This window comes from Panthera tigris, chromosome D2, assembly GCF_018350195.1.
Source record: "Panthera tigris isolate Pti1 chromosome D2, P.tigris_Pti1_mat1.1, whole genome shotgun sequence".
Lineage (NCBI taxonomy): Eukaryota > Metazoa > Chordata > Mammalia > Carnivora > Felidae > Panthera > Panthera tigris.
In genome coordinates this window covers 36477755-36493471 of record NC_056670.1, presented here as the reverse complement: position 1 = coordinate 36493471, position 15717 = coordinate 36477755, and the positions used below count along the sequence as shown (strand labels likewise).

General features: G+C 41.8%; 1 protein-coding gene across 7 annotated transcripts in view; it reads left to right on the top strand.

Moving 5' to 3' along the window:
• The window catches only part of KCNMA1 (potassium calcium-activated channel subfamily M alpha 1), a 726630-nt gene that overhangs the window by 619882 nt on the left and 91031 nt on the right, over positions 1–15717 (top strand). For all 7 annotated transcript variants that reach the window (XM_042961232.1, XM_042961231.1, XM_042961233.1 and 4 more), the window contains one exon: positions 15127–15220. In XM_042961232.1, the coding sequence (XP_042817166.1) occupies positions 15127–15220 (94 nt within the window). The remainder of the gene's footprint in view (positions 1–15126; positions 15221–15717) is intronic.

The window sequence follows — 15717 nt, the reverse complement described above, 5'->3', positions numbered from 1 at the left end:
GTTGTCTTTTTAAAACAAAGTTATCCACACAAAGGCTGATCAGCTTTTAATCTGGGCATCAATGAAGCAAAACAAACATATAAGGAAAGCTATTTTGGGGAGTTCTTTTGTCCACACATAGCCTATTTTTCATTTTTTTAAAAACAAAACTATGTTTTTGTTCCTTTTTTTTTTTTTTAAACCTACACTATTTCTTTTATACAGGGTGTTTGGGTGTAAACATGGACCTACAGAGGGGCAATGGATTTATTGGGGTTACTGAAGGGGAGAATTAAAATACATCCCAGGGCGACTCATTTATGTCTTCATCTTATTCATTATTAAGTGCTACCTATCAGACTACAAAGAACTTTGAATGCAAGTAATTGACTTGTTTTTTAATTTAAAATTTCAAACCCACTAATCTTGAACTGCCAGTAAGAATCTTCTCCCTCTCTTTTTTTTGTTAAGTAATTTCTACCCCTAAAATGGGGCTGATCTCATGACCCCAAGATCAAGAGTCTACCGACTGAGCCAGCCAGGCACCGCAAGAATTTTCTCTTTTGAGTTTGTAAATTTCTTTTGGCATTCTGGCCTAAGGGGTGCAGGTCAAGGATCCAGATAACATAATGTACATTCTTCTTTTATTCACTTCTATGCTTTTGACAGAGAAAATGCTGAAGTGTTATTGATTAAGTGAAACAAAGGAGTAGAGGGGGGGGAAACCTTTCTTTCTCAATGAATCCACTTGAAATCACTAGTTTTCTTGAAAATGTTTTTCAAACTGTGGACTGTAATCAGTTTTCTTGTTGAAGTCAAACCCTGATAATTTTCTTTCCAGTTCTTTTTAAATGGGACAGGATCATCTCCAGTAAAGACAGGAAATACCGTCCCAGAGTCAAGGTCAGATTTACCTGGCCAGGCTCTGAGGGAGCAGCCTTGTGAGTTTCATAGGACCCCCTTTCCAAGGCCATAAATAACTTTATTTTGCTCTCAGATACACTCTCCAGAGTAAAAAACGAGACCTCCAAGGGAACTGGACCACTGCCAGGAGCCTCTTTCTCCTGTTTAGTTTTATGCACACACGTGTGTATCTTATTTTTGGACCCTTATAATTTGGAAGTGGGCAGAAAGAAAGTAAGCTGAGTGAAGGGTTTTTGATAGACTCTGCCTAGATGTAAACCACCGGCCTCCCTCTTTGAATTTGAGTACTTAAATTGAAGGAAAAGTAACTTTCAGAGGATTCAGATTAGTATCTAATATTCATAATTTTGTCTTTGGGAATTTAAAGCCATACACTATCTTGTCCCTTATGCTCCCAACTGTACCATCAAATAGATCTGCCTGCTTTAGCCAAATGGATTTTCCTATAGTTCCCTAGCTTAGTGCCCTCCCATCTTCTTGCCTTTGTTCAAGCTGTCCCCTCCATGTAGCATGCCCTTCACACCCTGGGCTGCTGCCCACCCTTTCTTCAGCATGGTGGCTTTGGTGGCCTCAGTGTTCCAGGGCCCATGTTTGGTTCTGAGGATATGTAGCTCAACGAGGCTAACATCTCTGTACATCCAACCCTTGTTTCAAGCCTGACTTTTATTTTTTTTTCTTGACTACCCTACACCTTCTAGCATTTACCATATGAGGCATTTCTTTTAGCCCTCATCTGACCTTATCATGCAGCACCTTTGTAGTGTTGTTTCATGTAATCTATGTAAATTATTTCATGTACATTTCATTATATATATATATATAAAACATGTTGCAGCTATATATATATATATACATATATACATATATATACATATATGTGTGTGTGTGTATATATATATATATATATATATATATATATATTGCAGCTGTATCATCTCTCCAGCTGGGCTTGTGGTTCTCTCCTACTATGCATCTTTAAAACAAGAAAAAGCAAAAGCAATGCCCAGCCTCAGCCTCTGCCCTCACGATTTTTGTTGAATAGGGTGTGAGGTGGGACTCAAACATGTGTGCTCTATAAAGTTTTCCAGGTCATTTTATTGAAAGGCAGTGTTGAAAGCCACTGAGCTAGGCCACTTTTCTTGGAGCAGGAATTCTGTTTTCTGATTCTGTAGTGCTTTAGGATTGAGTCTGGGAGGAAATGCTGGATAATTATTTGGGGCTGGAGAGTTATGAGGCCTTCTGACCATGGCTGGCTCCTGTAGTATCTGTCAATTGACATAAGAGAGCATGGAGCCCAGAACCATTGCAGATTTGAGCTGAAGAGGCCCTTGTGCTTAGTGAACACCAGTCCTTCAGGAGGGGAAGTGTCTTTCCAAGGCCACACCTTTGATCCAAGCCCGGATGAACTTGGCCTCCGCTTTGTGCTTCTTCCCTCTGCAACACTTACTGCTCTGGCAACTGGGAGCTATTTATTAGGAACCTTACCAGGGGCCCAGGACTATGAGACATTCAGAGGTTTGTAAACTATAGTAAAGGAGTGTATACGTCTAGTTGGGGAATAGGATATATTGAAATGGAAAACCAATTGTAATGCAAAAAAAATAAATAAGGAGATGTCAGAGGGGTGTGGGATGAGAAATGCCAAGGGGTTTGTAAAGAAAGGAGGGATTCTATCTTGTTACACTTGCCTAGGAGGACTTCCTGGAGGAGGCAGGCTAACCTGTTTCTTGAAGGGTGGACAGAGTAGGTATATGGAAAGAAGACCTGTGGGAAGGAATAGTGGAAGAGTCACTGCCCCTCTGCCCCACCATTCTTCTGACCTGCACCATTGCCCACATGCATGCTTCCATCCCATGACCTCCCACTTGAAATCCAAGGGATAGAGTCCCTCACAATCAGCAAGAATTTCCTGTAATTTAGAGGGAACAGTAGGGTTTCTCCATGTTTCCATCTGATTTTCATTTGTTATTGCTCTGAATGGTCCCAGCCTTCTCCAATTGTGGCCCATTTAAACATTTTCTGGCTTTTTGTTTTTATGACACTTGGCATAGCCTAATTATTTTGACCTGAGCCATTCCTTGGGGCCATGCGAAATATAGGACAAAGGTGGTAGTCAAACAAAAGCAGAGGATGGGGAGGGGGTGTTGAATCTCACCCTGTTGTAGTGCTCAGATACCAGATCAGTTACTCGGGGCAGAGGAGAGAGCATGAACCCATCTGAGCAGAACAAAGTCAAAAGAGAGCAGGTTGGCATTGCAGAGAAGGACCCAATGGCCAAGAGCTCTAATTACTTTGATTACTCAAAGCCACAATAACAATGAAGGGTAGCATTTATCCAGACCTTGCCAGGAACTCTTCTAAGCACTTCTTAGATTTCCAATCCATTGTCACAACAACCCTGTGAGGACGGTACTCTGAGGATTCCCATTTTACAGGTGAGAAAATTGAAGTTAGGTAATTTGCCAATACCTGGGTTCAGCCCCAGAGTGTGGCTGCAAGGCCTCTGTGTTAGCTCTTTCTCTTCTTGCAGCCCGATACGAGTTGACATATGTAGAAGGATTTCCCATACCTTGTAATCCTTCTCGCAGGGATGGTGCACTTGAGTGTCACTGGAGCCAGGGCCAGAGATGTCAAAGAAGGGTGCCTGCCAGGTAGGTGGGGTACAGTAGGCAGCACTCGGGTGTTTGACTAACTGGTGAGCCCATACCCCATGAGACACTTACCCTTCTGGAATGGGAGCCCAGTCTTCTGCAAGCTGTTCAAACAGACATTAGAAATGCATATTTTTATGGACAGTCTTCAGACTTAAAGATTGCCCTACACATAAAATCCCGTGGAGCAGCAGTGCTAGGCAGAGCACATCGGGACAGGATTTGGTCCTCAGGCTGTTAGCATGTGGCCCTGATAATCTCTTTTAACTCTATAGCCTCTCTAAATCCTGGTGTCCACCTCTGTCCAGCAGAGATAATAGCTGATCTTGTGACATTGCAGTGTTGAGTAACTTGTCTGAGATCAGAACAGTAATGAGGGTCACAGGTGGGACTTAGGCATGTGGCCTGACTCTAGAAACTTGTAACCTCATACTACTCTTGTAAGCGGAATTCTGACAGCAATTGGTCTGGATTAGAAGTCAGCAGACCTGGGCCCTGGTTCTGGGTCTGCATATTACTGTAGTCTTGAGCCCAAAGAGAATGAGACCAGAATATCTCTAAATCCCTTCAAACCCTACTCCTGCATCCTACATCTTGTTTTCTGTGTTGACCGGAAAAGGGGCCCATGCACTAGCATTTTAAAATGTTGCACAGGATATGTCTGAGGATAAATTATAGTAGAGTACAGATAATGATTTTGTAGTTCAAGAGCATCTTTAGAAGGTGACTATGCCCTTAAGAAATATACTAAATGCTGTGTTTAGCGTAAAATCACAATCCAGACTGGTCCTTACCTCCCAAGGTTAAAAACATACAGTATTTCTAAAGTGTTCTGGCAGAACATTCTTCATTGGGCCATGGAGGGTACCTAGCTTGCACTAAAAACCCATGCATTTTACCTTTATCTGAGCTTCAGAGAAAGTATCAGTGCAACCATCTGGAATACATATTAGAATTCTAGGTGGCTCTTGTCACAACCACCTCAATGGAAGATATGGTGTTTATGGGTGAACCAGAAATAATAGTGATATTAATAATAATGATGGTCCTAATCTGCATAACATCTTATGGTTTAGAAAACAGTTTCACATACCCACCATTAGACACTAGGCTGGTCTTCAAGTAGAATTATTGGGGCAAACATTAATTTTTAAAACATAAATAGTACGATGAAAATATGATGGACATTTTTGGTCAGTCATATTTGCTTGAAGCTGTTTAGGGGGAAGAAACACTAAAAGAGAAGGGAGGTAACATCTGAGTCAAAACATATAAGCAAACAAAAACTTTTACCCCAAAGTAGAAATGTAAATCAACATTGTGTTAACCAGAAGAAGTTGATGTGAAGTGTGAAATTAAGTCCATGAGAGACCTGACCCTTTCTCTCTGTTCTGTTTCTCACCCCAGGCAGGTGGCAAATCTCAGATTCCTGAGGCAGTATGATCTTTTCTCCACTCCTTTGGATGTCTGACAATTTGTAAATCCACAAGGAAACCTTTCTTGCAAGGGTCTCCCTTAACAATCTCATGCAAACAGCATGAAGTGATCAAAAGAATAACTCTGGTTTTATATCTGCCTTGCCCAGTTCTGAACAAGAGAGTGTGTAGACACACATGCAGATACTAACTAACATAACGTCTTTGTAATGACAGGCAGGGTGGGCAGACCCAGCAGGTTCTTGAGAACACTCTTGAGAAATGGGCAGGGCAGGGCCAGGGTTTGAGGAAAGAGAGTGAGGTACTTGCCTTGGGCACCAAATTTAAGATGGCACCAAAACTCTCAGTAATCAAGATAAGTGATAGTTCCATGCAATATTTTTTTTTAAATCAAAGTGCAAAAAATCCATGGTGAATAAAATGTCAGAATTTTAAATAAAGGTGGGATAGATAACAATTTTAATGCTGGCTTTTACATACTGAATAAGCACAACAAAAAATGGCAGCACTTTCCATGTGCCAGGAGCAGTGTTCAGGACCTTATAGTCATTTTCTCTAGATACATTTCAGTGGGGCCTGATTTATCCTACAGTAAATCCAAATCTATTTGATAATAAACCATATTAGAGAAAGAGTTCCTTTACAGGCTCCATAAATTCCATTACAGTCCATTTTGTCTTTGTTAAACATACGAGTTGAAAATTACAATCCCTTTATTCACTATGATCATTTTAGACACACAGCTCAAAAAGATCGGCATTAACTTAAAAAAAATATATTACCATGCTTGTGTCTATGAAGTACCATTGTTTTCTGGGATCTAGCTGATGATTTTATTAAGTATCCTGAAAGGAGGGGAAAAAATCAAAGATAATTATAAATTTATAAATACATAATTCATCAGTATAAAGTGATTTTAATGGGATGGATACAGAATTATCTATTTCCTCATGAAAATAACAGAGATGTTCTGATTAAGCCCATAATCTACTATATGTGAAATTCTAACCAAACTGATGGGGCACATTTTCTTTTCTGAAACTACCTTTGATAAGAAATGCATTACAAACTCATCAGTTTGGCTTCCTGTTAACAAAGAGACAGCAGCCGTCTGGATCATTCTGGATTCACAGTGAAACTGCCACACCATGTATCCTCCAACTAAAGCCGTGCAAGTTTGACAAGGGGCAGATGAATCCAGGAGTTATTGTGCAGGGGTTTAAATCTATGCGGCAGCTGACGGTTGAAATAATCATCTATATATCGCTCTGAGCTAGCTGGGGAAAGGTTGAAGCTGTATATTTTCAACATATCTAGTCTAATGGTTAATCTGTTGTCTTGTGCGGGCTCTCTCAGGGTGGATTTGCAGCACATACTGACAGCTTCAAGGAATTGCTCATGGTCGATGTGGATTCTCAAAGTGCAGGGTAGATGAATCTGACTTCGCTTGAGTTGGAAAATGGGAAACTCACCTGACTGGTTTCCCCAAATGCAACGGGACCTGCCAGACCCCTAGCAGGTTGGATAGCAGGGACCTTCGAACTACTAAACTACCTCTGCCCCTCCCGACTTCCCCAAATCTGTGCACTTGAAGTGGGCTCCATGTGTGTTCCTTTTGTTGTCTGGCCATCGTGGCATATGGGGAAACACATTGTCATTTTTGGAAACCGGACAGCTAGGAAAATGTGAGAAGAGTAATGAGAGCAGAGATCAGCAAACTTTTTCTATCAAGGGCTGGCTAGTAAACATCTCAGCCTTGGCGGGCCACTAGATCTCTACTGCAACTTCTCAACTGTGTTGTACAGTGAAAACAGCCATAGACAGTAGGTCAATGAATGTGGCCATGCTCCAACAAAACTGTATTTATAGCCATTGAAATTGGAGTGTCCTATCATTTTAATGTGTTACAAAATATCGTTCTTCATAGATTGTCCCCCAACCATTCAAAAATGTAAAAACATTTGTAGCTTATGGACTATACAAAAACGTGTTCCAGAATATAGTTTGCTGACCCTGGAACTCGAGAAATATAAGAAGAAAGCAGCTCTTGATGCCGGGCATTTGGCAAGTCTCATCCTTACTCTGAAACTTGTCTCCCACCAACAGTTACTGCACATGCCAGGGCTACAGAAAGGAGTCAGATACACCCTTTGGCTTCAAAGCCATGAGCATCTCATTGGTGTTAGAGTAAAGAATAGGGAAAGAAGGAAAGGAAAGTTGAGAAGGGGCTGTTTTGTTGGACTCCTGTATATTTTTTTCACAGTTTGATTCAAAGTAAAAGTTATCTTCCATCTTTTACTACCTTCCCGATCTCCAAACTCCATAGCATTAATTCAAGGAATTTCTTGCATTTCTCATTCTAGTCATGTATTTGCGCTTAGAATTCCATTGTTTACCTTTGTGTTTTATCTCTGAGAAGCTAATATCTAGTCTTCGTTTGAGACTTTTCTTTGCTCTTGAGACAATAGAAACAATCTGTTCCAAGCGAAAAAAAGAAAGAGCCAAAGGCAACCAGATCTCCAAAAGGAATTTTCTACCAAATGCCGAGCAGAGCAGAGCATTGGGCAGGTTATTACAGCAGGTCAAGTTTTTAGCGAAGATATACGAGCTGAGATTCTAGATACAAGGCATTTTGATGAATGTTGGACTCCTACCAGGATGCATATAGAACATGAGGCTTATGGTTTGATGTGGGAAGGGGGGCATGGGTTCGGGAGGTAACATCTAATCCACCCTGTTTGATTTTCGAGGATCCATTAGGTCTGCAGTGTTTCCGTAGAGAACATTGCAATCCAGGTCATGTGGGTTCTGTTAGTATATTTATATAGTATTTTTCCTCTCTCCCATGTAGGAGCTGAATTCTTTCATTACTCTGTGTTGATGGACTCAAACTTACACAATTCAGGTTTCCCAGGCAGTGAATAGAGCCAGAAATACACCCTGTGATTAGCTTCTACATAACCTATTGTTCCTTAAAATCTCCCTCCCCATCCTCCTATTAGCTCTACAAAAGCCAGAAACGAAAAAGCTCCAACAAACCTCCCCTCCCTGCCCCCCTCGGCCTACCTGGGGGCAGGTGCTCCTGTGCCTGTGCTGGGGCTGCAGGGCCACTTGGAGATACTTTCCATCCTCATTTTACATAATGACAGGTTAGTGTTATTTTCAACCCACATCCTCTAGATTTTCCAAATAAATGTTATTTCCTATTCCTCGACTAGAAGTTGTGAAATTATCCTGCCTGATAATGTAAATGATAAAGTGATTGTTCAATTATAGGGAATTACATATGTTATGTGTTGGAAATATTATTGTTGGCGTTGCTTTTGAGAGACAGTGTCCTTCATCCTTTTGTATTTCATCTGTGTATCAATATTCCCCATGATCTTTCAAAATATAGGTTTATGGATTGGTCTTATCAATAATACTGCAAAATGTTCAGTTTTCTGGGGGGAATGAATGTTATCCCAAGGTTTTCAGACCAGAAGCCCTCATTCCAAGGATATCACCCACTATAACTTCCCCATGTTCATGACCTGCTTATGACCCTCTAGGCATAGAACTTGGCTCTGATGCCTGCCTCACTGTGTCCTAGCCTCCTTAGTGGCTCAATCTCACTGATGGGCACATGACATTTCCCACTTATGGGATTCATCCTGAACCAACAGTCAAGTGCTCCTATACAGCAATTATAAAACCAAACTTGCAGTGTGGATTATTTATCTGGCATTTGTTGTTCTTGTTGTTTTCCTTCATTGCTTCTGGAAGCATCTGCACCTTCTCACCTGTCTGTTTTGTGTGACGGGCAGCCAGGGTTCTGGTAGTCTATGATTACAAGACAGGAGACATCCTTCCGGGAAGCAGGGGCCATTCTGTGGATTGCTCTTTCGTGGCCACATTATAAGACCTTGAAAGTTAACTAGCCCAGATTTTCTGGGGAAAGGCTAAGCCTTTCCATCATATTAGAGAGAGGTTGGGTCAGTTTAGGAGTTTTGTCCATTGTGAATTACCTGTTGGGAAATTACGGTATTACTGTGACTTAACATGATTTTTCTTGGGGAGAAAGTTTGGTAAACATACAGAAAGTAGGAAGCACACTGTTAACATCCCTAGTCTGGCAATTTTACCCTCTCTCCTTACCCTAGTTTTATTTTAGTTCATTTTTTACCTGTGCCAAATGTTTACTTTCATTGTAAACAGTCTTAAATTTAAAATACACACTTTAAGGGGTGCCTGGGTAGCTCAGTAGTTAAGTGTCCGACTTTGGCTCAGGTCTCACAGCTCATGGGTTCAAGCCCCGCGTTGGGCTCTGTGCTGACATCTCATAGCCTGGAGCCTGCCTTGGATTCTGTGCCTCTGTTTCTCTCTCTGCCCCTCCCCTGCTCACCATCTGTCTGTCTCTCTCAAAAATAAATAAATATTAAAAAAACTAAAATAAAATATACACTTTAAGTCCTCTAAACACTTTTTTGCCAGCCTCTATACGTCTCTCTCCCATCTCTACCCCATCCTCAAAATTAGACACATACCAGAAGCAAAATTTCCTATTTTCCTTTTCTTAGAAAACTTTATTTAAATTCAAGTTAGTCAACATACAGTGTAGTATTGGTTTCAGGAGTAAAACCCAGCAATTCATCACTTACGTATAACACCCAGTGCTCATCCTAACAAGTGCCCTCCTTACTGCACATCACCCATCTAGTCCATCCCCCACCCACTTCCCTCCAGCAACCCTCAGTTTGTTCTGTTTCAGAGAGAACAAACTTATGTTTTGTCTCCCTCTCTATTTTTCTCTTAGTTTTCTTTCCCTTCCCCTATGTTCGTCTGCTTTGTTTTTTAAATTCCACATATGAGTGAAATCATATGATGTTTGTCCTTCTCTGACTTATTTTGCTAAACATAATACACTCAAGTTCAATCCACATTGTTGCAAATGGCAGGATCTCATTCTTTTTGATCGAATCTCAGTTTTAGTAAAACAAGATTTGTATCTTGAAAGATGGAAAACACACACCCACTTTTTTTTTTTTTTCCTCACTCATGACACAAAGAGATGCTACACATCCTTCCTTCTTAGGAGTTGCAAACCTATGGCATTTAATACAAATTAGGCAGCAATCATGGCCAAGTGACCAAACCTGCGGTGTGGGATGAAAATGACACTTTAACATTGAAGATTGATAACTTGCAATATAATGATTAGTCAGTAGGATGCATTCTAGCAGACTTCAGGAAATAATGGGTCTGGCCTTGCGGCTAAACTGAGTTTTTGGTGTCTGTGTATTATGTCATAGGGGAGAAGGGTCCTCTGTAGGTTTTTGGAAATTATTTCACAAACAATATTGTTCTGACATATTATCCTTTCTGACGTTGATGACAAAAACCCAGCAAAAAGCATTTCAAGAAGCCATCGGGGTAAAAGAAAAGAAAAAGAAAAACTGCAGTTCAGCTGTGAGGAAGAAACTTCCCTTTTCATGTAAAGCGATCATTCTATTCAATGTTAAAACTTGTTTGGAACTTTCCTAACGAAAAATTTTGCAGAGGATTCATTTCCGTTTTCTTTTTCTCGTTATTGTTTGGCAGTCAAGGTTGCAGCTAGATCGCGCTATCCCAAAGACCCATTTGAGTTCAAGGACACAACTCACAATTCTCGGCTTGTGACCGAGCCAGGTGAAGGAGTTCTGGAGCCCGTCCTTATTTTAATAACTGCACCCCTTAGTGTTCTAGCTTAACCTGCTGAGCTCAGTTGAAGAAGAAAGATGTACTATTGTTGGTTTCAGCATGCCTTCAGCTTGTTGGGCAGCAAAAGACCAAAGAGAAAAGCCATAGAAAACAATAAATAACAATTAAAGTGACCCTGCCCTCAAACTAGCAGCTTGCTCAAGACTTTAGTCGGAAGCCCTGTTAGCTAGATGCCTTTGCGTTCAAGCCACTTTGCATGCCGCTCACTCTGAGTGATTCCAGTGTGAATATGACATTACTAATGACCTGCTAAGTGTGTGCAGATGTGGGTTTCTCCAGATGTGGTGATTCATAACGTAATGGAGATAGCCAGTCGACTCATGTTTATGGGTTGTTTGCCTTTTATTGCATTTCCGAATTTATTTGCTTTGAACTGTTTTTTAACTCCAGCCAACAAATTCACCTTTAAGTGTCAAAGGGCCTCATCCCCCTAAACCCTGTGGAGGAAACAGGGAAGAAGGAATGTGCCCCAGGCTGGAGCTGAGCATAAGATCCATCACATGTCAGCACTGGGCTATTTGGGAAAGCTGAAAGGTGGAATCCTGGCCCCATTTTACTCAAAAGGCCCACAAAGAGGCGTTGGTAACCCTGACACAGTGTTTGCAAGCTGGCGAGGCCAATAAAAAAAGAGATTTCTGTTTTAAAAAAAAATAATCTAGTAAAATATAGGATCATCTTGAAATAAGCCCAGAGTTCTGGCCAGTGTTTCTGGAAGATGTTGCCTTGCTTTCGCTTGAAAACAGAATGCCGATGAAGAGTCGAGTAAAATGTTGTTACAGATGTTCGACTCTGCATTAAGGCTGTTGGAATTACCACCACATCTTAAATCAATTCCCAGAACATTGTCTGGAGGTTATGTCATTGAAATAATGAATCCTCTTTAGTCAAGTATAAGCAAACATGTTAAAACATCATTGTAACTTTAAATTAAACTCTAGCGCAAACCAAGGGATCTGAAGCCTCATTAGACTTGCCTGACATTTTTCTAGCACTGAGTCTTCCCAAACTGTAAAACTGTTAGATTCAGTGCCTATTAGACAAGTGAGCTCTGGGAAGTTACAACAGCACATTAAGTGTTATACTTAGGGATGTGCAAAAACAAGCCCTTGAATTTTATGAGGACTTGGAGACTGGATGGAGTTCAGCTCCTATAAAAATTCCACGTAAGATTCCTGAACTTGTTTGTGTTTTAAAGAAGCTGGCAAGTCAGGTTCCTTTCAGAGATCATATCGTCCACAGTGTGGTGCAGGTGAAAATGATGGAGACAGAGGTGTATTGTAATTAGCCAAATTAGCCAAAACGCAGTCTCAGTAAGAGCCTGAAAATGTGCATTGACAGGAGGTGCTGGCCAGTTACTTCAATACGTTTGTCTCTCGTGAAAGTAAGTAAATTTAAGTCTCCTTTGTAATTCAATTTTTACTCCTTTCGTGTAGTCGCAGAAGCCATGAAATGAAAATTATATTTTATAGCTTAACTAAAAGTTTTTCTAGGTCTGCTTTCTTTAAATATGCAGAAATTGATAGAATCCATAGAAAGGCTAATAATTAAATATGGTTTATAACCTACTTATGAGAAAGAAGTTATCACTACTTCTCTCATGGGATCTAAGCCATATGTAATGGTCTCCATTACCCAACGTTCATATATTTAAGCTGAAGACATTTCCCCCCCCCCCACCCCATTTCTTCAGGGAACAGATCTGCATTTCTACGCCTGTGAGTGCAGGAGGAAACCTTTGAACATGAGTTTCATTTAAGAGAACAAATCCCAGTTTAAATGCAGCATGATTATGATGGATGATCTTTGTGAGTTGCAATGAAAATAAATAGTTTCCTTGCGTAGAAGGAGGTATAATTTTAGCACTAGAACGAAGTGTCTCCCTGGAGCTGGGTAACTTACATGTCTTCCATTTGAAGATCGCTGCAGGTAAACAAACAGTGACAAGGTGCAAGGATAACCCACGCTTAACCAAAGTGGGTTATTATAGGTCCAGGGCCAATGGGGAAACAACAGTTAAGCAGAGGTATCCAACAGAAACGCCAATGAGTGTGACTTCTGTTCAGATCTTAACTAAAATAGACTCAGCGTATAAATTGGACAAAACCATGGTAACATCTGGGGTCCTTGAATGAAGCTAAGTCATAGTAGCTTAGATTAGGTGAAGAACCTTTTTGGATATGTCACTCCAAGCCTAAGGAGGCCTGTGTGATAGAGAAGCAAGGACACTCACCCCCACTAGACCCACTCACACGCACACATTATTTTAGTCTGTCCTGTGACTCAATGAATCGACGTCACCCTGAACACAGTACAACAACTGTAGGCGGTCCATATTAAAAAGCAACCTTGTATTATGGGTGGAATCAATGCAAGACTTTCTACCCCATCCTTAGATGCGGAAAACGCCAAAGTATACTTAGACACACACGTCTCTCTCTCTCTCTCTCTCTCTGTCTCCCTGTTCCTCCCCCTCTCTCTCTGTATCTCTCTCTCCCTCTCTCACTGCCTTTCTACCCCATTATTAACCTGGGATGCCTGGCCTCCTATCCTGTGAAAGGAAGATGAATTCAGGTCAAGCTCAGAGTGCCTGTTTGCTTGCCGAGAGATGCATATCAACTCTAAGTGATTTTTTTCAATAGCATTTATGTGGCTTGTATTTATTTCCTTTAATCTTTTAAGTGCTGTTTAGTCTCTGTGTGATTTGCTGTGGATACTCATTTCTGATAAGATGCGATATCCTCCCAGCCACATAGTTCCTGCCTGGAGCCCTAAGTGACTGATAGGGTCGCAGCCTGAGCCTGGGCCTCAGGGGGAATGGGGCGGGGGAGCAGCTGCTGGAGTGAGTGGGCTGTGGGCATTTGTAGGTGCTTCCTTGCCTTCTGGAATCACTCTCACCTCAAACCGCGTTCTTGCTCCCTTTCCACGTGTCAGCCAGAATATAGATGACCCCAGACTAACAGTGGATTAGGGGAACCTACGAAGTGGGACACTCTGAAGCAGGTTTGGAAGATAGTTGGATTATTATGATCCCTTGGAACCATGTATGGTAACACTAAATTTATTTAGGGTTTTCAGGAAAGTACCATATAATGCATGTCCTGATATGGGTCTTCCTGGGCATTCTCGAGTAGCTGAGGTGGCATTGTCCCCCAACCCGAGACTTGTACACCATTAACGTATGTCAAGCTTCTTTTGATGTCATCACTGCTAATATTTCTCTTCTTAGCTTTAAGGTAACGGCCGTGCATTCTGAGTTTCAAGGGTGCTTCCTCCCAGTCTGTGTTGCAGTCAACTCTAAGAATCCAAGGATCCTATTTTTCCTTCTTGACATTACAGCTTTAGCCTGAATTGTGGGGGTGGGGAGAGGAGGGCTAGACTTTTGCCGCTGATGCCCTTGGGTGACAGGCTGGGTGCGCATCTGCTAATTATCAAGCAGTTCTCTTAAAAAGAAGCATGATGCAGGCTAATACATCTATAAAGCTTATTAGCGGGTGTCTTTGGGCAAAAGCAGTAGAGTGTGCTGTGTTGTTTGTGAGCGAACCTTCATATTGCTTAGCGATCTGTGTGGTTTAGACATTTGGAAAACAGCCTTTGGTTTCCAACCCCCTATGCTGCCCTCCCTCCCTGCCCCCACCACATCATCCGAGATACCATTCAATGGCAACCTCCTCCTTCATGTGGGTACTCTTCTCCAGCCTGGTTCTCCAAACTCACAGCCCAGTCTTAATGAGTTAAAAAAGGATCCTCTGTGCACAACCCCACATGCTCTCCCTCTAGGGAGGTACGGGGACAAGAGCCGAGATGGGCTATGGATCCTTGAGCCAGCATGCATCAGTGTTCCCAGCCCTGACTGATTGAAACATTGGCTGTCAAGTCCTCAAATCCTTGCCTCTCTCCAAGGCTCTTCGTCTGGCATGCAGGGATTAGGCACCAGCTACATTGGTTTATTTGTAGAATCAGCTGGTTGGCGGCTACTATGCTGCTATTTCCCATACAACTTTATTTCTGATTTTGCTTATGAGGAAACCCATTCGATTACTCAACAAAGTAACTAAAATTAACTAAGAAAAATGATTGAGTGTTCCCATATATGTAATATATTTTATATACAGATAAATCATGTGTTCTTTCCTTTCTTATGGTAGGGCTTTTACAAACTGGTTTAGTCTGTTTAAAGTGCATGTTCAAAGGCTGGAGAGTTAAGGGGTGATGGTTTCACCTTTTCGAAGCCGGCCTCTTTGACTAACGCATTTGGTCTTTGTCACTGGGTCCTAAAAGACAGCCATGAATTCCTAGTGAGTGACTGAGCCGTGAGTGTGTGTCCTTTGATAGCTTGCCTGTATTTCACGGTCTGCCCTCAAACTGTTCATAATCTCATGAGCTGCCTATATTTCCAGTTGAAGATGAGCCGCCATCAACACTGTCCCCCAAAAAAAAGCAACGGAACGGAGGCATGCGGAACTCACCAAGCTCCTCACCCAAGCTGATGAGGTAAGAAGAGGGGCCATGGGCCATGCGGGTCCCCCTTGAGCGCCTTCTCCTCCTCTCCCGGCCCCCTCCCCGCCTTGCCCAGGCCTGGAGCCGCCCCTCCCCAGCAAGCACGAGGCGGGGGAGGGGACCAATCGTTAGGTGGCTTCTTAAAGGCTGGAGTATTTATTCTGTCAGCTTGTCAGCAGTTAATGATAGAGCTGAAAAAATTCTGTCATGAAAAACAGTTTGAAAAGCTGTTTGAAAAATACATAGGCTTTAAAGTCTTAGCTGTCACCATGTCCTGTCTATGTGTAGTTCCTAAACAGCAGTGGCACTAATGACGGCGGCAACCAATCAGAGGAACTCATGTGGTTAGTTTGCCTCCGGCAAGTCTCTTTCTGCTGGAGTCCCTCCGAGGACTGTTTTCTGTACTTAAGGCCATATGTGAGATGTATCATCACAATCAAAAATGAACCTGAAGATTACCTTCCTTTTATCCTGTCGATTGAAATCAAATT